Source organism: Pleurodeles waltl, chromosome 3_2 (assembly GCF_031143425.1).
Source record: "Pleurodeles waltl isolate 20211129_DDA chromosome 3_2, aPleWal1.hap1.20221129, whole genome shotgun sequence".
Classification (NCBI taxonomy): Eukaryota; Metazoa; Chordata; class Amphibia; order Caudata; family Salamandridae; genus Pleurodeles; species Pleurodeles waltl.
The window spans coordinates 87,874,193-87,898,357 of record NC_090441.1 but is presented as its reverse complement, the minus strand read 5'-3'; the positions used below and the strand labels follow the sequence as shown (position 1 = coordinate 87,898,357).

Here is a 24,165-nt window from a genome sequence, read left to right as displayed (position 1 = left end):
CTAGTTACAGGCAGTCGCGGTCAGGGGGAGTCACTCTGCAGGCGTCACTGTGGGGGCTCGGGGGTCGTCTCTGGTTACTCACGGGCTTGCAGTCGGCGGGTAGTCCTCCCTGACGTGTTGGTTCTCTGAATCTTGAGCCGGGGGCGTCGGGTGCAGAGTGTGAAGTCTCACACTTCCGGTGGGAAACGTGCAGTCTTTGAAAGTTGCTTCTTTGTTGCAAAGAAGTAGCTGGTTTTGAACAGGGCCGCTGTTCACAGGAGTTTCTTGGTCCTTTAGTCCAGGGCAGTCCTCTGAGGCTTCAGAGGTCGCTGGTCCCTGTCGGATGAGTCGCTGGTTGCAGGTTTTCGAAGTTGGAGACAGGCTGGTAGGGCTGGGGCCAAAGCAGTTGTTCTCTTCTTCCTTCTCTGCAGGCTTGTAGGTCAGCAGTCCTTCTTGTTTCTTCAGGTTGCAGGAATCTGATTTCTGGGGTGCCCCTAAATACTAAATGTAGGGCTGTTTTTAGGTCTGGGAGGGCAGTAGCCAATGGCTACTGTCCTTGAGGGTGGCTACACCCTCTTTGTGCCTCCTCCCTGAGGGGAGGGGGGCACATCCCTATTCCTTTTGGGGAAATCCTCCAAACTCAAGATGGAGGATTTCTAAAGGCAAGGGTCACCTCAGCTCAGGACACCTTAGGGGCTGTCCTCACTGGTGGGTGACTCCTCCTTGTTTTTCTCATTATCTCCTCCAGCCTTCCCACCAAAAGTGGGGGCAGTGGCCAGAGGGGCGGGCATCTCCACTAGCTGAGATGCCCTGGGGCGCTGTAACAAAAGGGGTGAGCCTTTGAGGCTCACCACCAGGTGTTACAGTTCCTGCAGGGGGAGCTGAGAAGCACCTCCACCCAGTACAGGCTTTGTTCCTGGCCACAGAACGACAAAGGCACTCTGCCCATGTGGCCAGTGGCCAGAAATATGTCTGGTGTGTGGCAGGCTGGCAGAAGCTGGTCAGCCTACACTAGAAGTCGGTTTGGTATTCAGGGGGCATCTCTAAGATGCCCTCTAGACGTATGTTACAATATATTGCACACTGGCATCAGTGTGCATTTATTGTGCTGAGAAGTTTGATACCAAACTTCCCAGATTTCAGTGTAGCCATTATGGAACTGTGAAGTTCGTGTTTGACAAACTCCTAGACCATATACTCTTATGGCTACCCTGCACTTACAATGTCTATGGTTTTGCTTAGGCACTGTAGGGGCATAGTGCTCATGCACATATGCCTACACCTGTGGTATAGTGCACCCTGCCTTAGGGCTGTAAGGCCCGCTAGAGGGGTGACTTACCTATGCCACAGGCAGTGTGAGGTGGGCATGGCACTCTGAGGGGAGTACATGTCGACGTAGTCATTTTCTCCCCACCAGCACACACAAGCTGCGAGGCAGTGTGCATGTGCTGAGGGGTCCCCAGGGTGGCATAAGACATGCTGCAGCCCTTAGAGACCTTCCCTGGCATCAGGGACCTTGGTACCAGGGGTACCATTTACAAGGGACTTATCTAGGTGCCAGGGCTGTGCCAATTGTGGGCACAAATGTATAGTTTAGGGAAAGAACACAGGTGCTGGTCCTCCTTAGCAGGGACCCAGCACACTTTCAATCATAACTGGCATCAACAAAAGGCAAAACGTCAGGAGGTAACCATGCCAAGGAGGCATTTCCTTACATCAGGCAACTGTGGTATTCTTAAAACTGCACTCTTGAATTAATTTGGCTTAACCACTAATCAATACAGGATTAAGTTCAGAGAAACCAGAAAAGAGTCCTCACAAGATTGGGTCGACTTTGTGGACTGCTCTGTTAAGGCATTAGAAGGCGGTTACATGGCAGCAAAGTATCTGATTATGAGGGCTTATACAATCTGATTTTGAGAGAGCATATTTTGAATAAGTGTAGCCCTCGTTATGACATTGGCGATCAGACTCTGCCATGCTGGTAGCGGCGTTAACGCCGCCGCCGGCATGGCACTGCACGACCCCCAGATAATGACCACGGCGGTGAACAGGTTGCAAAGCAGCCAGTTCACCGCCTGTACCGCCAGTGCGGTCGCACCACCGGGGCGAAGGTGGACCAGCTTGGCCCCGGCGGTACACCATAGACCGCGCACGATATTTGAGCCTCCTTTATGCCAGGGATTTTCTGGCGGCTACCCCGCCATGAAATCCCTGGCGGAAAGGATATTGGCGACAGGAATTTGCATTCCTGTCTCTAGTATGCGACTCTTCCCAGACCCCCCTCCCACATACACACACACACACAGCCACGGTCCCTCTCTAAGCCAGGAGAGACCCCCCACCCCTACCCCATCCAAGCATGCATGCACGCTCCACAGACACACACACACACATGCAAGCACGTGTTCACACACTCATACAGACACACCCATACAGTCGCACACACCCCCACCACCCTTGCATCCATTCACACAATGACACAGACACTCACAATCACACACTTACACATACAGAAACACCACCCCCTCCAATCAGAGAAACGCACACCCCCATGCACGCACGCACCACTCATCACCTCCCCCCCCCTATCAGATGGGCACTTACCTTTTCTCATAGGTCGTCCAGGAGGGGACAGGTTACTTGGGGCTTGCTCCGCTGCCAGCGCCCCGTCACCACAGCACTGCCACGCCGATTACCAACTCGTAATATGTGTAGCAGTGTTGTGATGACATGGTGCAAGTGGAGCATCCTCCACTGCACCGCCAACCACCAGTATGACTGCTGGCGGCTCTCCACCCAAAATCGGGCAGAGAGACCCCAGCAGTCATAATATGGTGGTCAGATGAACGCCATCCCTGGCAGACTTGTGGCGGACGGGACTTCGGCGATCTACGTTATAGACCACCGAAGTCATAATGAGGACCTGTGTGTCTGACTTGTTGCACCAGTACTTGGTAGACTTTGATTCGACCTCTCCCCAAGAATTGGGAAATAAGGCAGACAAATAGGTCAGAACAAGGGCAAGCAGAAAAGCTCATACAGGGGGTGACAGGGTCAAGAAGAAGGATGGTAAGTCTCATGACAAGAGTGGAGAGAAAAATAAAAACAAAGTCTTCATCAGGCCCGCAAAAATCTTGTCGGGGTGGGACTAAATCCTCTTCACACCATCAGAATAAAAAGCCTTGGTGCTATATCTGTATGAATAAAGGCAATTGGACATGAGATAGTGCTTGCCCAAAAAAAAGCACCACCACAACCCCACTGCTTCAACTAGTGCCCCTAGCAATAGCAGTAGAGGTGAAAAATAATAACACTACCAATAGTCAATCCAAGGGTTTAGTAGGGCTCACTCTGGGAAATGTAGTGGGGGTTGGTTTAGTTAGGGAAACCACTGAGGCTGTTTTGGTCTCTGATTGTGGCATTGACCTTGCCACCCTTGTTGCTTGTCCCCTTAAGATGGATAAGTACAAGCAACAACCCCTAATAAATGGTGTTAAGGTTGAGCCCTGCAGGGACACAGGTGCCAAAACAACATTGTAACCCACCCTATAGCTGTTGTTGAAAACAACTGCGAGGGGTGGGGGGTACTGGTCCAAAGAAAGTTGTGGTGTCCACAGACCTACCTGTAGAATGTCTACTAGGGAACGACTTGGAGACTTGAGCTTGGGCTGAAGTGGAGTTTGGAGGCCCATGCTGCCATGCTGGGTATTCCTGGGCACATCTTTGTTTTTACCAGGGCTCATGTCAGGAAGCAAAGAGGACAAGAAACTTGGATCATGGAACAATGGACCAAAAGCTTCCCAAAAGTAGGGGTAGAAAGGGTAAGAAATTATCCACTATACCTTCCTCCACTGATGATTCCCCCTTTGAGGAGGAGTCAACTCCTTGGACAGAACCTACACATGAGGAGCTGCAAGCTGACACAGCTGAGCTTTTAGGTGCATGCAGGCCTGCAAGGGAGGAGTTAAGTGTGGCACAGCAGACCTGTCCCACACTTGAGGGTTTCAGATAGCAAGCTGTCAAACAAGAGGCAGGGGATATCAGTGACACCCATAGGGTGTATTAGGAAAACAACCTCTTATACACTGATACAAGGGACCCAAAACCTGGTGCCACCAGGATACTGGTCATACCCTTGCAGTATAAATACTTTCTGTTGACCTTAGCTCATGGTATTCCCCTTCCTGGACATCCTGGGCAAAGTAAGACCTTGGACAGACTGGTCCCTCACTTTCACTGGTCTCCCATGTAAGAGGACACAAAGGAGTTTTGTCGCTCTTGTGTCACTTGTCAAGCCAGTGGTAAGACTTGCCAAGCCAGTGGTGGCACTCCAAAGGCCCCCCTTGATCCCACTTCCAGTGGTTGGGGTGCCCTTTGAAAGGTAGGGGTTGACACTGTTGACCCTTGACCCTCCCACTGCTCTGGTAGTAGGTTCATTTTAGTGGCGGTGGACCATTCTACTAAATATCCAGAAGCCATACCTCAGAGGACCACTACAGCTCCTGCAGTGGCCAAAGCCCTCCTGGGAATCTTTTGTAGGGTGGGTTTTCCAAAAGAGGTGGTGTCAGACAAAGGTAGTAACTTTATGTCTGCATACCTGAAAGCAATGTGGAAAGAGTGTGATGTAACCTACAAATTCATCACACCTTACCATCCCCAGACAAATTGGTTGGTTGAGAGGTTTAACAAAACCCTCAAAGGCATCATTATGGGACTCTCTAAAAAACAAAGAAGGAGATGGGATGTCCTGTTACCATGCCTCATTTGTGCATACAGGAAAGTACCCCAGAAAGGAGTGGGCTGCAGCCCCTTTGAACTTCTCTTTGGTCACCCTGTTAGGGTCCATTAGCTCTTGTGAAAGAGGGGTGGGAGCAACCATTGAAGCACCCTAAACAAGATATAGTGGATTATGTGCTTGGCCTAGGATCAAGAATGGCTGAGTACATGAAAAAAGCCACTAAAAATCCTCAGGCAAGCCAAGAGTTACAGAAACTATGGCATGACCAAAAGGCTGTCCTGACAGTGTACCAACCTGGACAGAAGGTGTAGGTACTGGAGCCTGTGGCACCCAGAGCACTCCAAGACAAATGGAGTGAACCACACATCATAGTGGAAAAGAATGGCGAGGTCACTTATTTAGTTGACCTAGGTACTCCTAGAAGTCTTCTTAGAGTACTTCATGTGAACCACCTAAAGCCCTACTATGACAGGGCTGACATAACCCTACTCATAGCCACTGATGAGGGACAGGAAGATGAAAGTGACCCTCTCCCTGATCTCTTCTACAACACTGCAGCTGATGGCTCAGTGGAAAGAGTTATCCTTGCAGACTGCCTTACTGAGTCTCAGAAGAAGGCCTACAGGAACCTCTTAAATCAATTTTCTGAACTAATTTCTCTGGCACCTGTTCAGATTACATGGTGTGAGCACACCCTTGATACTAGATACAGTTCACCTGTCAAAAGTAAGATTGATAGGCAGCCTCACCACGTCAGAGATTGCATTAAATCTGAGGTTCAGAAAATGCTTGATTTAGGAGAGATTGAGCACTCTGATAGCCCCTGGGCCAGCCCAGTGGTGCTTGTAGCCAAACCTTGCTCTCAAAATGGGAAAAGGGATTACAGAGGGCTCAAAACAGTCACAAAGACTGATGCTCACCCTATGCACAGGGCAGATGAGCTGATAGATACACTGGCATCTGCCAAGTATCTGAGCACTTTTGATTTGACTGCAGGGTATTGGCAGATCAAACTATCAAAAGATGCTAAACCTAAGACAGCTTTCTCTACCATTGGAGGGAATTATCAGTTTACTGTTATGCCCTTTGATTTTAAGAATGCACCTGCCACTTTTCAGAGGTTGGTGTACACAGGTCTGGAAGCTTTTAGTGCACCCTATCTTGATGATATTGCTGTCTTCATCTCCACCTGGGATGACCACATGGTCCACCCATGGAAAGTTTTGGAGGCCATGCAGAAGGCAGGCTTAACTATCAAGGCCTCAAAGTGCCAGATAGGGCAAGGGAAGGTGGTTTATCTGGGACACCAAGTAGGTGGAGAACAGATTGAACCACTGCAGGGGAAGATCCAGACTATCTTAGACTGCGCTCCCCCTATAACACATCCCAGGTCAGAGCCTTTGTTGGTGTTACTGAGTATTATAGGAGGTTAATTAAGAACTATGGCTCCATTGTTGCCCTTCTTAATGACCTCGTCTCAAAGAAGATGCCTAAAAAGGTAAATGGACAGCTAGCTGTCAGAAAGATTTTGGGGAGCTAAAGCAGGCTATGTGCACTGCACCTGTCTTAAGAAGCCCAAACTACTCCAAGAAGTTCATAGTTCCTTATGATGCTTCAGAGGTAATGGTTGGGTCAGTTTTATCACAACTAAATACAGAGGGCCAGGATCAACCTTTAGCTTTTATCAGCAGAAGGTTGACCCCTAGAGAAAAGTGTTGGTCAGCCATAATGAGGGAGGCCTTTGCTGTAGTCTGGGCCTTGAAGACGTTGAGACCATACCTCTTTGGGACTCACTTTATTGTTCAGACAGACCACAAACCTCTCTTATGGCTAATTGTTGAGGTGGTCCATTTCCCTATAGGAGATGGACTTTACAGTGGAACATAGATCTGGGAGTAACCGCTCCAATGCAGATGGACTCTCCAGATATTTCCACTTAGACAATGAAGACTCATCTGGGCGAGGTTAGACTTATTGTCCCTCATCTGGGGGAGGGTTGTGTAGGAACGTACTCTTTTGCCATGGGTACCCCGATTTTCTGCCTGATGTCAGTGTGCTTGACTGTGTTTACTGGGATCCTGCTAACCAGGACCCCAGTGATTATGTTCTCTCCTCTAAATGTTGTCACTACATGTAACCCAGTATTTCACCCAAAATTAGTATACTAGTGCCCCCTTATAATTCTCTAGTATATGGTACCTAGGTACCCAGGGCATTGGGTTTCCAGGGGATCCCTATGGGCTGCAGCATTTCTTTTGCCACCCATAGGGATCCCATGCAAAGGCTTCTTCAGGACTGCCATTGAAGCCTGCGTGAAAAGGTGCATGCACCCTTTCACTGCCATTTATACTGAACCGGTTCACTTATAAGTCACCCCTATAGCAGGCCCTCCAGTCCTGAGGGCAGGGTGGAGAGTACCTATGTGTGAGGGCACCCTTGCACTAGCAGAGGTGCCCCCACGACCTCCAGGAACATTTTCCTGGACTTCGTGAGTGCGGGGACGCCATTTTACATGTGTTCTGGACCTAGGTCACTACCCATGTCCAGCTACATATTGTTAACTCCAAACATAGGCATGTTTGGTATCAAACATGTTGGAATCATCTCCCAAGGCTTTTGCGAGCATTGGTTGTATGATTCAATGCACTCTGGGGGCTCCTTGGAGAACCCCCCAGTACTGCCATTCCAGCCTTCTGAGGTTTTCCAGGCAGCCCCAGCTGCTGCCACCTCTCAGATAGGTTTCTGCTCTTCTGTTGCTTGAGCAGCTCAAGCCCAGGAAGGCAGAACAAAGGAGTTCCTTTTGGAGAGGGGTGTTACACCCTCTTCCTTTGGAAATAAGTGTTACAGGCTTGGGAGGGTAGCCTACCCAAGCCTCCGGATATGCTTTGAAGGGCATAGATGGTGCCTTCCTTGCATAATCCAGTCTACACCTGTTCAGGGATCCCCAGTCCCTGCTCTGGCGCGAAACTGGACAAAGGAAAGGGGAGTGACCACTCCCCTGTCCATCATCACCCCCGGTGGTGTTCAGAGCTCATCCAGAGGGTCCTTGGGTTTCGCCATCTTGGATTCCAAGTTGGTAGGGCACTCTGTGAGCATTTGATTGGCCAGTGCCAGCAGGTGCCGTCAGAGTCCTCCCCTGATAAGTGCTTATCTGTTTAGCTGACCAGTCCCCCTTTAAAGGCTATTTAGGGTCGCTGTCATGGGTGGTTCTTCAGATTCGGATTGCAGGACTCCAGCAGGAATCCTCTGCATCCTTTACCTCACCTTCTTACCGAAGAAATATGGACTCCATAGGTACTCTACAAACTGCAACAATGAAGCAAAGACAACATCTGCAACATTGTATTTTCAGCTCCTGCCAGCAACTGCAACTGTTTCACGGTCGTGCATCCTCAGAGGACAGCCCATTTTCAGCCTGCACCCGAAGAACACAGGAATCTCCCTTGGGGTGAAGGAGTCACTCCTCTGCATCAGCAGGCACCTCTCTGCAACGATGACTGGTTGTGTGGGACCCCTCTGCTGATGAGCTACGTGGATCCTGCATCATGGGTGGTGGACTAAAATGGTCCTGACGTCCAACTGTCCAACGTTGGTGGAGGTAAGAGCTTGCCTCCCCACGCAAGACAGTACCCCCGTGAACCACGTGTTTTGCAGTTGTCAAGGTTTGTTGGCACCCTTCCACGAAGTTCTTCGTGCACCAGGCAGCTCTGATCCCCAGCACTCCTTCCTGCAATGCACAGCTTCCTGTGTGGTTCTCAGGCGGTGTGGGTCCCTTTATTGTAGTGCTGCATGGGTCTCCTTTTGCACTTTCTTAGTCCCCGTGCTATGGGACTTCTGTGCGCACTGCCTGGTCTTCTGAGGGCTCTCTGAGTTTCTGAGAGCCCGCTCTAACTCCCTCTCCTGGTTAGAGTCCACCAGGTCCCTTCTGGTCCCAGGCAGCACCATTTTCCGCATACCAAAAGCTTTGCGTGTGCCAAGGCTTGTTGGCAGACTCCAGCAATGCAAACCAGACTGCAATCATCCATCTGGCATGGGACATTTTCTGCACCAACCAGGAACCCGTGTCTGTCTTCTTGGGTGCAGTACTGGCTGTTGTTCTTCACCGGTGGTTCTTCTTTTGCACCTTCATCTGGGTTAACAGGGGCTCCTATTCTCCCTGGACTCTTCTGTGCTTCTTGGACTTGGTCCCCTCTTCCACAGGTCTTCACGTCCAGGAATCCATCATTGGTATCTTGCAGTCTCTTCTGGTTCTTGCAATATCTTCTTTCTCGTGTTCTTGTGTGTTCTAGGAAAGTCACTGTGATTTACTCCTGCTTTCGTGGGCTTTGGGGTGGGTTCTATTACTTACCTTTGGTGTTTTCTAATACTCTCAGCGCTCCTCTACACACTACACTTGCCTAGGTGGTAAACCGACTTTTGTATTCCACTTTCTTAGTGTATATGGTTTGTGTTCCCCCTAGGCCCATTTCTAACTATTGTGATTTTCTCTGTTTGCAGTTTTCTAACTGTTTTTACAGCTATTTCTGCATACTAGTGTATATAATTTGTATATTACTTACCTCCTAAGGGAGTATAGTCTCTATGGTATTTTTGGCAATTGTACCTTTATTTTTGTAACACTGAGCAATTTCTTTCATGTGTGTGAGTACTGTGTGACTACAGTGGTATTGCATAAGCTTCGCATTTCTCCTGTTTAGGCCTTGGCTGCTCATCCACACTACCCCTAGAGAGCCTGGCATCTAGACACTGTCTACATTTCACTAATATGGGATAACTGGACCTGGTATAAGGTGTAAAGGTGTAATACCTTGGGTACCCACTACAAACCAGGTCAGCCTCCTACACCGAGCGTGTCTTTGTTTTTAGAAAAACACTTCGTAGAAGAATGTCCGTAAAAATATTCCAAAACAGTTCTTGGTCTTTGTCTTGTACACTTAGGCTTTGTTGGAATCCTGGAAGTTGTTGCCTAAGAGGTGGCGGGCTGCTGTAAAAGTGGTGCACTTGAGGTTCGGTCCCAGACCTGTTGGATAAGAGCTATGGTTTGTAGGTTAGCTTTCAGAAAAACATACATCATTATTTAGTTTCGGGAGATTCCTGTGGCTTTCTTTTCACACATGTTCTGTGCATTTACTTTGGAGGTGACTTTAGTTGGGGCAGCTGCTTTAGTTGTGGATCGCCTGAGTTTCGTTTTGTGCACCATTTGGCCCTCCCCTCTCCATGATAAAGGAGAGTGTTTCTGTGGGGTGATCTTCATGGGATTATTCATTTTTTTCCCGTAATGTGTGTGTGTGTGTGTGTGTGTGTGTGTGTGTGTGTGTGTGTGTGTGTGTGTGTGTGTGTGTGTGTGTGTGTGTGTGTGTGTGTGTGTGTGTGTGTGTGTGTGTGTGTGTGTGTGTGTGTGTGTGTGTGTGTGTGTGTGTGTGTGTGTGTGTGTGTGTGTGTGTGTGTGTGTGTGTGTGTGTGTGTGTGTGCGCGTGCTCCTAGTCCCTGCAGGTGGCATGCATTGAGGTTCTCCCTAACGGAGTCAGGTGTCTTGGCTACACCCTTTCTCTGGAAGCAATTTTTTGTGAGTGGTTGGGCACCTTTCTAGATCTTCATGGAATGCTGGTTTTATTGCAGTATGCTGGAGAGGGTCGAGAGGTGATCTGTAGCTCCTGTGTGACCTTTGATGCGACAATGACTGGGATAGGGCCTGTTTCTTCCTCAGACTGTGTTTGTGTGTGAGGCCTTATGTGATCTGATTGGCAGGACAGACTCTGCAGTTAGTGTGTCCTTGCCCCTCACAGGGGGTTTTGGTGGTTATTTAGAGAATCCCTTTCCCTCCCGGCACCCCCTCTCACTCAAATCCAGGATGTTTTTGGGTCTGCCACCCCTCACCTGGGACCAGGGACTTCTACTCGGCGACACGCTCCCCTCACTGCTTTGGAGGGACTTAGTCTAACGAGCAGCCTTTAAACATTTGGAAGCCTTTTGGGAAGAGGAGGCAGCAGATCATATGCTTATGGTGAGAGTTCGGTGCGCGGCCAGGACTCGTCGAGATTTGCCCAATACAGGTAATGAACTGGGACAGCTGACTGTTCTGGTGAATTTCCCTGTTGACTTTGTGCCATGTTGTTGCTTCATAACCTGGCAGATTTGCGTAGACTTAAACGTTTTATGGGGACATCATTATCCCAAGTGCGTGGAGAACCTGGCTCCCGGCATTGGAATATCACTTCGTTTTGGAACTGAAAGGGGGCCTCCATTAACTGGAGGCCTGTTGTTGAAGAATGGGGTCCTTTTGACTTGTATCTCGTCAGCAAGTACCTGGGTTATGGCATCTGCTTTTATGGATGGTTAAGGGGTGCTACGCCCCCTTGTTAGACTGTCCTCCCCTTGGGGCATGGCCAGCCAATTCCGTGCTGGGGCACAAGCAGCAGGGTGGGTCCTAGGCCCCTACAGGCACCCAAATGGAAGACTGTAGTGTGGATTCCCGATCAACAAAACATACAGCAGCCTTGAGCTTTTCCCGAACACAAGTAAAGGCATGAGTTTTCTCCTAATGTTGTCACTAGTCTTTACATTTTTAGATGAGTTTTGAAGTGGGTATGATGTGAATGTAAATGTATTGGGGATTTAGGACCAACTGTGTACTTGGATTTTGCGATTGTGTAAAGGCACTGCCTTCCAAGACAGTTACCCCTCCCTACCACGGCTGTTCCCCGGGTCGTTGGTGGACTGCATTCCCTGTCTGCCTTTGCCATGTGTTTGGCCAACCATTTGGTTCCTGCTGTAGTGGTGTGGTGGCTGCCTGATTTCCCTGCAGCTGAATGTAGTATGCATTTGGGTAGACCTGGGTTTTTTCTGTGGATGGGGAATTTTAGGGGACTGGCCAAAGCTTGTCGCTATTTGCTCATGATACGCCTTTAGGCGGCATCGGTCGGCCATGTGGCCCATTCTGTGACAATAGTAGCACTCTGAGGTCTGGCTGCTGCCAGCCTCCCTGAACTCTAACGCTAGGACTTGGTGGAAATCCTCTTAGATTCTGATGCAAAGCTTCCTTCAAGACTGGTGCCATTTTGACGCTTGCGGCCAACGTGGCTCCCTTGAGGGTGGTCTTTTTTTACTTATGTTGGACCAGCTTAACAATGTCTCTCTGGGCTCCCTGTCCTTTTCCTGCTTCTTCCTGTAGTAGTGTAATATGTGAGCCTGTATTTCCCGCCATGGTCTGGTGTCTAACCCTGCTATGCTCTCCAGCGCACTCTGTATTTTGGTGGGCAGCTCATTTTTGAGGATGTTGAAAAAGAATGCAACCTGGGGGCCTGTGTGGGTCATGGCTGGCCTGTCTCTTGTCCCCATCAGTCCTTCATTCTTTCTAGAAAGTCAGTCATGGTTTCCCCAGGCTTTATACTCTCTGCCATTAATCCTCCTTCGACTGCACTGTCAGGGAAATTTCCCTCAGGGGCATCCATGTCTGGTGTCTGAGTGAATTGAATGTTCCCCAGTCGTGCTCCGTTTTAGTCAGCGTGACTGCTTGGATGCGACTCAGGAAAACACTGTTTGTCTGCTCTCCGATGAGGCTGCTGATCAGACTATTGACATCGTCTATTGCTAGGTTTATTCCTGTGGTGTTTTTCTCAAAACATGAGATCCACTTTTCTGCCCCATCCATCAATAAGGGCAGTTTAGTATTGAGCCCATGGCACATAGATGGTCCCTGATGTGCCCATCTGATAGAGACTTCTAGCTGCACATTCCTTACTCTAGAATTTCCTGGTGTCAACAACGGGCAAATTTTGGCTGAGAGAAGCTCCGCTGGTTTTTCCTCAACACAGCGGTCCCATCTTCTCAGGCATTCCAGCATATAGGGGAAGTTCCATTTGGGATCTTTCCCTCCGTGTCGGATGCAGTCTTCCGTGACGGCCATGTCCTCTGGTTCAAAGGATCCCTGCTCCGGCCAGGGTCTATCATACTGACCGTCCCTTTTGGTCCAGCGGGTGGGCACGCAAAGGCCTCGCCTTCTTTTCTAGATACTATCTCTCTCTGTGGGTCAGTTTGTCTGACTGGCGCGCTTGGGGGGAATGATGGACATCATCGTCACTGCTCTCCTCGTGCATGTGTAAAGGTGCCATTCTGCTTCTCCTATGCCTTAATTGGGTTTGTACTAGGCTTCTCTGATCCCTTATTTCTTGGTCGGCGCCTCACCTACACTGACGATCTGGTGTGGTTCGAGGCCTCCCTTCTGATTCTATTTCAGATTCCTCTTCACGTGGATCCTGGTTCCTAGCTCTGCTCTCCTCAGGGGGAGGGCGCCATGTTCTATTCTCATTTTGTGTATCCCAGGCGAGAGCTCTCTCCTCAACCCGTGCCTTTCTTCTAACTACCACCTGGGCTGCCTCCTTTGCTGGGTGTTGTGCAAGGTTCTCCTAGGTGGGAACTTGACCTAAAGCTCATTCCTTTGTCTTTTCCGTTGCCTGAGCACCCCTTGGGGAAGTGCACCCTTTGGCTCCCCCCCGTGTCGGACCCCGGAAGGCTGAGAACTTTTTCCTCCCCCACCCACCCCCACTGGTGGTGTCACTGTAGAGGACCGCTATGAACCTCCCAGTCACCTGAAAGCCCTCTATCGGACAGGTTGGAGAATGTGCTTCCCATGCTGCTGGAGCTTGAACATCTTGGTGCGACGAGCGGGAGGGTTGAACTTGGGGGAATGCTAGTGCCGACCTGGGATGGGGCTGGACCCAGCTTTGCCTGCTGGTCTGGTGGCCCCCAGCCCTGGACCCAGCGGCTCGCTGCCCAGCAGGGGACCCTCCGGGCCCTATAACCGGCAGGTTGGTGTAGCCTAGTGCCGGAACGGCTGAGATGAGAGGCATCCGAGAGAGCACCTCCATACTTATGTATGATGGGGGAGGTGCGTAAGGCTTGGTTGCAGATTCTGGGTGGTTACAGGTTGTGGGCCCATATTTCTAACAGTGCCTCTCGTTTAGTCTTTTTTCGCCCTATAAATATGGTTCAAATGTGTGTCCTTGTGTTGATGTTGATGTTGGTGTTGAAGGTTCCCCCCTCTGGCCAGGGGGAACGCGTGTGCTTTAGTATGTGCGTGTCATTCAAGGAAGATTTTTTCTAGCTTTTTTTTTGCCTGCGTGGGGAATGTAATTTGCATGTGTCTTGAGCTTTATATAATCATAAATTATACTCTGACTGTGGGGAAATATGGGGAAACACAGGATTATGCCGGCAATAACTATTAGCTAGAAGCTCAACTTCAGACAGAGATGCATCAAACAAACTTTACACACTACATAAAACAACGCATGTGAAGGGTCACAACGTGAAAGAAATGTCAATGGTTAGTTTAAAACGTTATAGACTGTTTTTAGCAGTGGAATAGCAAATTTGGAATAACGATTTGTGAGAGATTGATAATGACTTCTTCATGCGCGCCTTAAACATTTAACGAGACATTGCATTTCAGCATTAAATATAATAACAATAGTTTATCAGCGCCACTACATCAACAATGCATCAACTGAAAACCCCTGTGGAAATAAGCGAAAAAACAAGCATTGGCGTAGCCAATAGCTCTTGCCTTTGGGACATTATAAGTGTTTAACCATGCAGCACATGAGCGCATGGTTGAGTGTTTAACTATGTCTCACAGTAGCAAGAGTACGCTGATCCCTAAACCTAGGACTCTTTAATTTCATCTCCAACCTTTTTGCATACAAGTCTGAATTCAACATAAAAATAAATAATTATATGCCAGCCTCAACTCTTTTTTTGTGTTTTTTTACAAAAACAGACACTTTTGAAAAGCAAGAGATGTGCGAATTATTCCAGCACAAATTATGGATGCTAAATAAAGAGTCAGCACAAATACTGTGAAAAAATGGGTCATAGTGTCATCACTTCTCAAGCAGGCACAGAAGCGGAAAAACTTTACAGCCATGCATGTAACCTAAACCAAGTTGGTTTGGTAATAGCGGGACAGTATTTATTTTTCACGTATTCTAAGTGATAGCATTATATAGCTCACATTAATGGCACATTATTTAATCTCTTGATTTGATAACTGAAAACCTAAACCCTTCAACAATATTTGCAAGTCAAAAAATCTTAACGGCTCAATTTCTATCAGTGAAGTGTGCCACAAAAAGCAGTTCAGATGTCTTGCAATCAAACTTTGTGCATTTAATAATTAAACCACCCAGCAGCTTCTGGTATGTTCTGGTAATGACTCTCACTATGTATAGTTGGTGAGTACGAGGGGGCTGTGATGTGATAGAGATTTGCTATCATTAACTGCTCAGTTCTTCCTTACCTTGACTGGGATAAGGTTGGTTCCTAAGGTAAGCTGGATTATGCAAGGAGGACATCAAAGCAGTCCAGTGGCATGGGGAGGTTACTCCTCCATAGCCCAGAAACACCTATTTCCAAAGGAGAGGAGGTTGCACCCCTCTCCTACAGGAAATCCTTTGTTCTGTTGTCCCCTACTTGAGCTGGTCAAGCAGGAGGAGGGCACAATCGTGTCTATGGGGCTGCCACAGCACAGGCTGCCCGCAGACCCTGGAAGACTAGCAGGAGCAGAACTGGGGGATCCTCTAAGGAAACCCTAGAGTGCATGGAATCATGCCACCAATATATTGGGTATGATTCCGACATGTTTGATACAAAACATGCCCAGGTTCGGAGTTCCCATTATGTAGCTGGACCACAGGTAGTGAGAGACCAGTGGCCAGTACATTGCTAAATAGCTTCCCCGCACTTACAAAGTCCAGGGAATTGGAACTCGAGTTCGTAGAGGCACCTCTGCTCATGCAAGGGTGTCTACGTACACAGGGACCTGCACCCTGCCCTTTGGGCTAAAAGGGCCTACGTTAGGGGTGACTTACAGTGACCTGGTGTAGTGACCAGCAGTGGAACAGTGCATGCAACTTTTCATGCAGGTTGCAAATGGCAGGCCTGCAGATGCAGTTTTCATGGGCTCCCATGGGTGGTTAACTGCATGCTGCAGCTCATGGGGGATCCCTGGTGTACCAATGCCCTGGGTACCTAAGTATCATATACTATGGACTTACAGGGGTATACCTCAATGCCAGTTGTTGGGGTGTGTAAGAAGTACCAGAGCAACAACATTTGGAGGAGAGAGCACAATCCCTGGGGTCCTGGTTAGCAGGATCCCAGTGAAAACACTCTAAGCACACTGACATCAGGCAAAAAGTGGGATAACTATGCCAGAAAGAGGGAACTTGCATCTGTTGTCAGGTGGGAGGAGGGGCAATCATACACTGTAACAGAAGGAAGCATGATGTAGTGAGGTGGTCAGCAAATGTTTTTGTGGCTGGGATTAAAGGCCAAATCGAAACCAGACAGGAGGAGGGAGGAGGAGCCATCACACGCTGTAACAGGAGCAAGCATGACGTTAAAGGCCAACAAAAATGTTCTCCTAGTGTAATCACCTGGGAGGGAACTAAGCACACAGAGGGAGGAATATTTAGAGAAATGCACCAATAAAAAGGAACCATTTAAGACAAGCACAACAAAGAACAAATGGCAAAAGTGGACGTTGTTAAAAGCCCATAGATTGAATGCAGCATGTCTTGCGGACAGCGTATGCATGCTGCGTAGGCTCGACCTAAAAATGATGACTTTGTCCAAAATAAAACCTTAGCCTGCTCCTAGCGAATTGTCGCGAGGGAGGTTCCGTGCGATACACAGCAATAAGTGAGCCAGATAGTCTGTCAGTACCAGCTCAGGGACAAAGATAGCAACAATTTACATAGAGAAGGAACAATTTGACAACTACAGGCCCTCCTCGGAAATGCACAAGCTACACCTAATCTCCAAGGTCAAAATCTTTCCCTAATGTCTGAAATGCAACTTGTTTCGCACCCATGGACTTAGCGTACCATCTGTGTCACGCCCAGTGGTCCAAGCGAATAAGACCTCTCACTTCTTTCAGACACCACCAGGTCTTAAGAGATCAGTAGTGCTGAGAAACCCTTTTAGCCTAGGAAATAAGATTGAGTTGTTGGCCCTATATCACACCCAGAGACTATGCATAGTCTGTGTCACGCCCAGTGGTCCAAGCAGTGACACCTCATCCCTACATCACACTCAGGGATCAAGCATACCATCTGTGTGACCCCAAGCAGTTAAAGCGACTAAACAAGACGTTCATCTCCCCTAGCCGTGTGTAGACTATCGTAAAAAAGTGACCTCCGTGGGATCTCCTTCGAGGCAGTCTTGCAACTACTTATTTCAGACACATAAAATGTGCAAATGTCAGATTTCTGTCAGTGGCAGGGCGATCAGGTTATTACATTTTTATGCTTCTTCATAGTATGCCAAATGCTGGGGCTAAGGATCAGATGTAGTGTCTTATGCCCTGATGGGGGCTTCAAGATGGACCTCCGCCCGCGGATTCAGCAGAACGTTCAATCAATTGCAGCATCTGCTCACCTCTTTTTGTTGCGCAGGTGTGAATCTGTACGAGTGAAGTCCTCTTCCTTCAGCTGCTGTCAGGCTTGAAAAACCAATCTCTCCTATCTGGTTGGCCAAAATATTGCTCAAATGAGGATTAACCTTTAAGAAATGAAAGAGAAAAGGAGTTTGGCAAAACAGGAACAGTTGATTTAAATAAACTCCGTGGCCGGGAGAGCTTAGTACAGATTCGGGGGTGATGACTGTCTTTCAAAATTACAGAGTTCTGAGCGCTTTTAAATGCAGAAAAGAATCCGGGCCGGTCTAATGACTCTCTCTCAAAGTTATAGAGTTCTGCGTGCCCTTAAATACAGGAAGAAATCCGGGCCTAGTCACAGAGTCGTAAAACTGACCATCTGATAAAGTGTTCAGGTGGGTCTCGACCTTCCGTGGACAAAATTCGGGCCAGTAGTTAACATATCCAGATGTCTGGCATGAGGAGAGCTTGGTTGTGTTGTGTGTGTGTTGTGTTCTGATCGTCTGTGTATTCCTAACTTCTTGTGGCATCTAACTTCAATGGTGTTTTGGGAACACGCGCCTCTCCTGCCAAATAAGTTTTATTGGCGGCCAATCTCTTACAATTAATGTAGTGTCGCTGCCTATCTGAGAGATCGTTCTGGGTTTTTCCTGTTCCAGCATTTGTCTACGGGCTACATGTTACCCCACCTGTGATCAATTGCTTAAGGCCCAGCTTGCAGGGCTTGCCTGACCACGTATTTCTGACTTGGGGTTGATGAGGCAGTCACATCGGGTGGAATTGACAGTAGTAATGTGAGTTTGTTGTTATGCACATACATATCATGGCATGCATTGGCATAATTTTTTATCTCTTTCAACATGTTTATGTTGGGAATTTGCTCATTTTACCTGAATTGATAATGGCGGCTTATGTGAAAGCTAAAGCAACACCCCTCCACTTGGGTAAGGCGATGAGCTACATGGGGACTCAAAGGAAACCGATTTACACATTGGCAGTCTCTTCCACTGGGATGCACACACATCATCAGCTGTCATTTGCACCTCTGGAACAAGCTCAACAGCTATGCTTCTGCACGATGCCCAGGAAATGTATGTGTTGAAAAAGGGATATTTGCAACTACTGCTGCAGTCTCCACTACATTGTCACCCCCACCTCTGTCACCATCCCAAGAACTTTGGCAAAAGATTGAGAGGCTTCTCACTGTAAGAGCAGCTAAGCTGGCCCATCCCAAGAAAGGTAGCAAGGATACTTACCACTCCCATAGCTTCCAAATTTGAGTTGGACTAGACCCCATTCTGGATCTTGCTAGTCTGTGTGTTCCTTCCCTTGAAGGAGTCCAAGATGCTGTCTTTGTTTTATGTACTGACAGCTGTACAGAATGATAACTGTGTTCAGTGGGCTTTCAGGATAACTACTTCTATGTACACATCTGAAGTCACACAGGACGCACTTCCTGCACACCACAACAGTACTGGATGCTACCGTTTGGTCTGAATGCCATGACTTAGATTTTGACATTGAGCTTTGCTTAGTGGCAGCTTTTGTGCATGAGCAGTGTGTACATGCCTACCCATACCTAACTGACTGTCTCATTTGAGAAGTGTTCATGGATCGTTTATGGTCTGCATTCACTGTAAAATTAGAGAATTTCTTAAAATGTTTGTTCTTAGTGAACTTTCTGAAAGCTTTTCTGGTTCCCTTCAGAAGTATCCTGGGTGTAGAGTCAATTTGTTACTCCAACGTCCACCAGAGAGGCATTAAACAAGTGGGACCACCTCTCAATCAATAAGTTTGAATGGTTGTGATTCTAAAGGTTCAAGGGGCTATAGGTGTCCTGCATCAAAGTGAGTACATATACAAACCTCCCTATGCTCTCACTGCATTTACACCTGAGCACCTATCTTGGAAAGGTGGGTGTGCTGTCTTAGATACACTTTCTGCCCGCCATATCAGTAGCGCACAGTTACCAGTGGCTCATCAAAGTATGGGTAGGCAGCACATCGCAGGGATCTTGCATCAGTACCTTGTGGGATATATCAGATATGTCTGTGCACCTAAATGTGCTGGAGCAAAAGCCGGTTTCCTGGGATTCAAAGTGTTTTTTTTAACAGGGTGGTGATCTTTTACACAGGCTGCACCCCAACTCTTTATACATTTGAAAACAAGGGAACATCCATTCTCCACAACTGTGCCAGATGGCTTGAGCTCTGTGGGACTGGACTTTGCAAGAAGATATGCTTCTACCAGTCTCCCGCATAGGGGGTGAGGTGTTGGGGTTACAGTAGAGTGGACTGCCTTAGAAAGTGCTTTTATTTATCTTGCAAGTCGAAGACCCTCCACGTTTCTCCTTGAGCAGCCTGAGGTCAGCATCCCATAGTCACTTTTACAACCTATCTGCTTAACCTTGGCATGAACAGGGTGTTTCTTTATGCTTTCCAACTTGTTCATGCCATGTTTGGTTCTTATACCCACACCATTCCTTTGCAGTGACTATATCTGCCTTCCATGGAGAAGGAACTTCTGTATATGGAGGGACAATGCTACAGCCCTCCCCAGCGTTGCCCATCTTTAGGCACATGGCTAATGGGAGTTGATACTTCAAATCCTGGGCCTCTCTTCAGGAAACTTGAAGGTCCTGTCAGCTATCAGGAAACTTTCAACCAGAACCTCATATAGGAGCACATGACTGTGGTTTTGTCATTGTATTGTAGTGCAAAGGGTACTGGGATCTTACAGAGGTCCTAAAAAATAGGCCCAGTCTAAACTGAAAATACTGAGAAAAGATGCCCAGTGGACCTATGTAATCCTTAAAAAACCTCACATAAGTAACCAAAAGTTGTTTACTCAACACATTCAAGAGTGAGAATATTTTTTAGAAAGGGAAACAAATTATTATCTGAATTGCCAACAACGATAAAAAACAACTTAGTGCATGGATCAAACCAGTAATGGTATAAAATGAAGGAAAGAAGAAAACACTACAATTAATTGTAAAACTAATAGAATGTCTCAATCATCAAATTAAATGTAACACAATGAAATATTGAAATGTTTCAAAATATTCATAGGCAAAAGGCACTTTAGAAAAGTGAAAATGTCTGTGTGATTTAGCAACGGATCACGGAAACTCTTTGCTTTGTTCCTTTGTTTTTGCATAGATTAGGGAGTCAGGTCAGGATCGTGCAGCGAGGTAAATGGATGCTTTTGAATGCTGAGTAATTGTGCTCAATACATTCTTTCAATGTTAGCATCCCTCCTCAGGAGAGCAGACTATTCATAACTTGGAGGTAAAACAAGTGTTGAGCTTGTATGTAAATTGAACAAAGGACTCCCACACTTTAGACAAACTTTCTGTGACCACTGAGGAAAGTGATGTCACGCTTGCTGCTACATGCACCACCATTTCCAGATGGATCACATGCATTAATTACTGCTATGCTCTCCGAAGCCCAGACTCCATTTGGTGCAAGGGCAAACCCTAGCAAGAATTAATGCAGTTTTGTTGGCATTCTCTAGTGATGTGTCTGTCGAACAGACATGCCGGACGACAGCCTAGGCTACCTCACATGCATTCTCTCATCACTGCACTCTAGAGACTTCCTTCCAAGCAGTGCGAAATTTGGCTAGATTGTTCTGCAGAAAGGTTCACCTAGACCTTAGCTGCCAGCGGTTATTTTTATTTTCTCCATGATCACACTTTTATGATCAGCTCAGACTGGAAAAGATCCAGGACTTAAGAACAGGATACAATTACCTTTACAGAAACTGAGTTTCTCTCGATATATAGGTTTACTTCTGTTATCATTCCGCCTCCCACCTAACCCTCTACCGTCAACCAGAAAACACACTCCATTTAGCTCTTTTTAAAATCGAAGGTAACGAGCCAGATTGCTCATATATGTTGGGATGGAGGACAGGCACTTATGGCTTTTGCAAATGTACGAAGTATCAACATGGAAAACTCTAAATTTTGAACAGCTCAAGTATTAGTTTAGTGTTAAACCATTATATTGCAGGTAAACTCAAGTTGAAAATGAGAAGGAGACTACAGATTAAGAGAAACAGAGTCACCTAAACTAACTTATTCTGTTTTCACGTGAAGATGCAGAGGGAGGGATCCTGTGCTGACAGTTGACCTCCTTGCTCCCACCTTTGATGCTAAGCTTGGATCCTTGCCTAAAATACACAAAAGTGGAATAGTATTCTAACAATTATGAACACATGGGAAGTGAAAATAAAGGCAAGTATTGAATATTTCAATGTTGACTATGTTCATTTGAGTTTATAAATATTTAAAAGCAAGCCAATGTCTGTTCTAGTTCATATGAGTCTTTCTCTTCGGTATTCAGTGAGTACTCAGTGTCTTAGCATATGAGGGTGTCCTTCTTTGTGATATGATGTACAACATGTATTCTGGTAGCATTACTATTGTTTGTATATTCTCTGACATTGTTTCTGAGAGGTTTCCTCATGTTCCCCCTTGTATACTGATAGCGGGTATTATTGCTGTAGGTTAATGCATTTTGTTTCTCTTCTCTTTTTCTTTCTTTTTTTGTATTTTGTTTTGGGTACCAACTCACTACTGACCCTTGTGATGTCATTATAAAGCTTGACTCTTGTGAAACTGACAGCGATGAGGACATTTTGGAAAGGATTCTGGAGTTGCCACTACAGAAGTATTGTAATAAGAAACTGTTCAGCATTCCAGAAGTAACTGAAGAGGAGGAAGATGATGATGAAAGCTTAGCACCACAAGAAACCAATGTTCATCCAAGTTGCAGCAAGGAGAGTCTAAATTACTACATAGCAGAAGATATGGCTTTATTAAAAAATCTGCAAGAAGTCCCAAAAACAAATATTTGTGAGCCAGATCAAAATTCCTTACCTGGGGCTTCTGGTGAGGGGCAGTTAGACACATTTTATCCAGATGAGCAAATTGTGCCACAGCAGGATTGGTGCCTGAGAAAAAATGCCTGTGTGTCTGATCAGCAAGAAAGTAGTGTAACATGTACTTCAGCTGAGATTGCAGGGTGCCACAAAAATAAAGATTGTTATACCAACGAACAACCCAAAGGTAGATGTGAGAGTTTCAGGAAATCTCATACATTTGTAAAGGAGCAATGCAGTCGCTTGTTGAGCAGTTGCAATCAGCCAGGAGGTTCCAGGAGAAAAATGCATGTCCTTAATGAAAGGGTTACCTCAGGGGCCTGTGACTTTCCAAAGGCTGACATAGATATTTGGAAGGGAAGACAAGGTACATCTCACAACTCCTGCCGCAAACATGCTTCTTCCTTCACCAAACCCACATCTAAATCAACCAGCTCTTTCTTCACAAAAGGAATGGAAATTGATATTGAGTATGATACTGAAGATGAGGATGGCGTGTTAAACATATCTAAGTCTGTTATCCAACAGAGTCCAGACTGTAGATTGAAAGGACACCATTTAAGCTGCAGTAGTTGGTCTAGCCAGTTTGATTCAACTCTGTCCAGGCAGAAAAGGAAGGAGCTAACACAGCAAGCAGTTGTTGAAAGTGATGGAAATGGATATTTGAGTTGTGAAAATGGAGTAACCTCTGTGTGGAGTGGCCCAGCACAATCACAAATGAACTCCTTTGATCCCAGGAGAGATTCAGAAGATCGGGGATGGAGAAAGGAACACAATAAAATGATTTGCAAAGAAAGGCATAAAAGACATGAAAAGGAGAATCCTGATGTGTCTCTGCATTCCAGGATATGTGTAAGCCCTCACCCTTCCCAGGTTTCAGATGCATCTTTTAGTAACCATAACTCTATCACACACCCATAATCACCCAAACCCCAAGTATATATTTTCTCCAATCTTCTGCAGCAATTAATGTAGTTGTGGTTAACGCGGCACCATTTCTGTAGTTTGTCAGCCATATAAATGTATGCTTCCATGTGTGTTGCTCCATGTCAGCTGCTTTTAGTGGTGTTCAGATAAACATAAAGACATCAATCATGCACTATTCCTCTTCAGAATAAATGCCATTAGATAGGAAAGAGCCACTAAGCCTGATTACCTTTGACTTCTAAACTCCTGGGTCATCACATATGGATCACCACAAATTACCAGGCAGTATCGGTTTTTGTTAACATGCAATTGACTAGAGCTAATAATTATTTGGTTTAGCCCACAAAAACTACTACTAATTAACCATTGGTGATTGACATAGCCAATGCATTCCTTATTGCCTGTTTATATTATGACATTTTGTGATTCAGTTGTGATCTTTCACTTTACGTATCTTAAGAGTTCATCCTTTATTACATGCCGTCTCTGGCCTTGTTGGTCTCACCACTTTTTTGCAAGGAGCGTTGTTGCATTTCGGTACTGGAAATTCCATGTCAGTTAATTGATTCTGGCTGAGAAAATACATATTGTACATTGGATTCATATAGAACAAGCTGCATGCCTGTCTGCATGAGAGTGGGCGTTAGAACTGAGAATCATTTCAACACAAATTATATTTTTTTTGTATTGTATGAATCCTTTATTTTCAGAGAGAATTTTGTAGTTTTCAACATTAACACCACATTGACAAATTGCTTATGTGCATTGTGCATTGAACATGACAGTCATCTTGGAACATTTTCTCAAACATTTCCAAGGTAAATATGGTTGTCTGCTGAAACTAGAGTTGTCAGATCTCTCCAGGTCATCTGGACACCCTTTTCTCAATCCAGGTCTTTCATTTGATAACCTAACACGTTTTAGGAGATGTAGTCTTGATTCATTGTAGTTAAATAAATTGGGCTAATACTCTTAAAAACAACAATTCAAAAATGTTTTTGTTAGGTTTTCATCACTTATTTTCATGCACTCTGAATAACTCTGCCTTTCGCACAATTCCGTAACACTTTACAAGAAAAAACTCTGCCTCGTGTTTTTATCTAATGGTGCATTTTAAATAAAGCTTAGAAGAGTAGTCAATTGCACCTTTATAATGATACATCAGAGCCTACATCCTCTATAGCTTTTTAAT

At 46.4% G+C, this 24,165-nt stretch overlaps 1 protein-coding gene across 1 annotated transcript in view; it reads left to right on the top strand.

Moving 5' to 3' along the window:
- The window catches only part of TSPOAP1 (TSPO associated protein 1), a 2,439,191-nt gene that overhangs the window by 1,872,538 nt on the left and 542,488 nt on the right, over window positions 1-24,165 (top strand). The window contains exon 22 of the mRNA XM_069226865.1: window positions 21,768-22,898. Coding sequence (XP_069082966.1) covers window positions 21,768-22,898 — 1,131 coding nt within the window. The remainder of the gene's footprint in view (window positions 1-21,767; window positions 22,899-24,165) is intronic.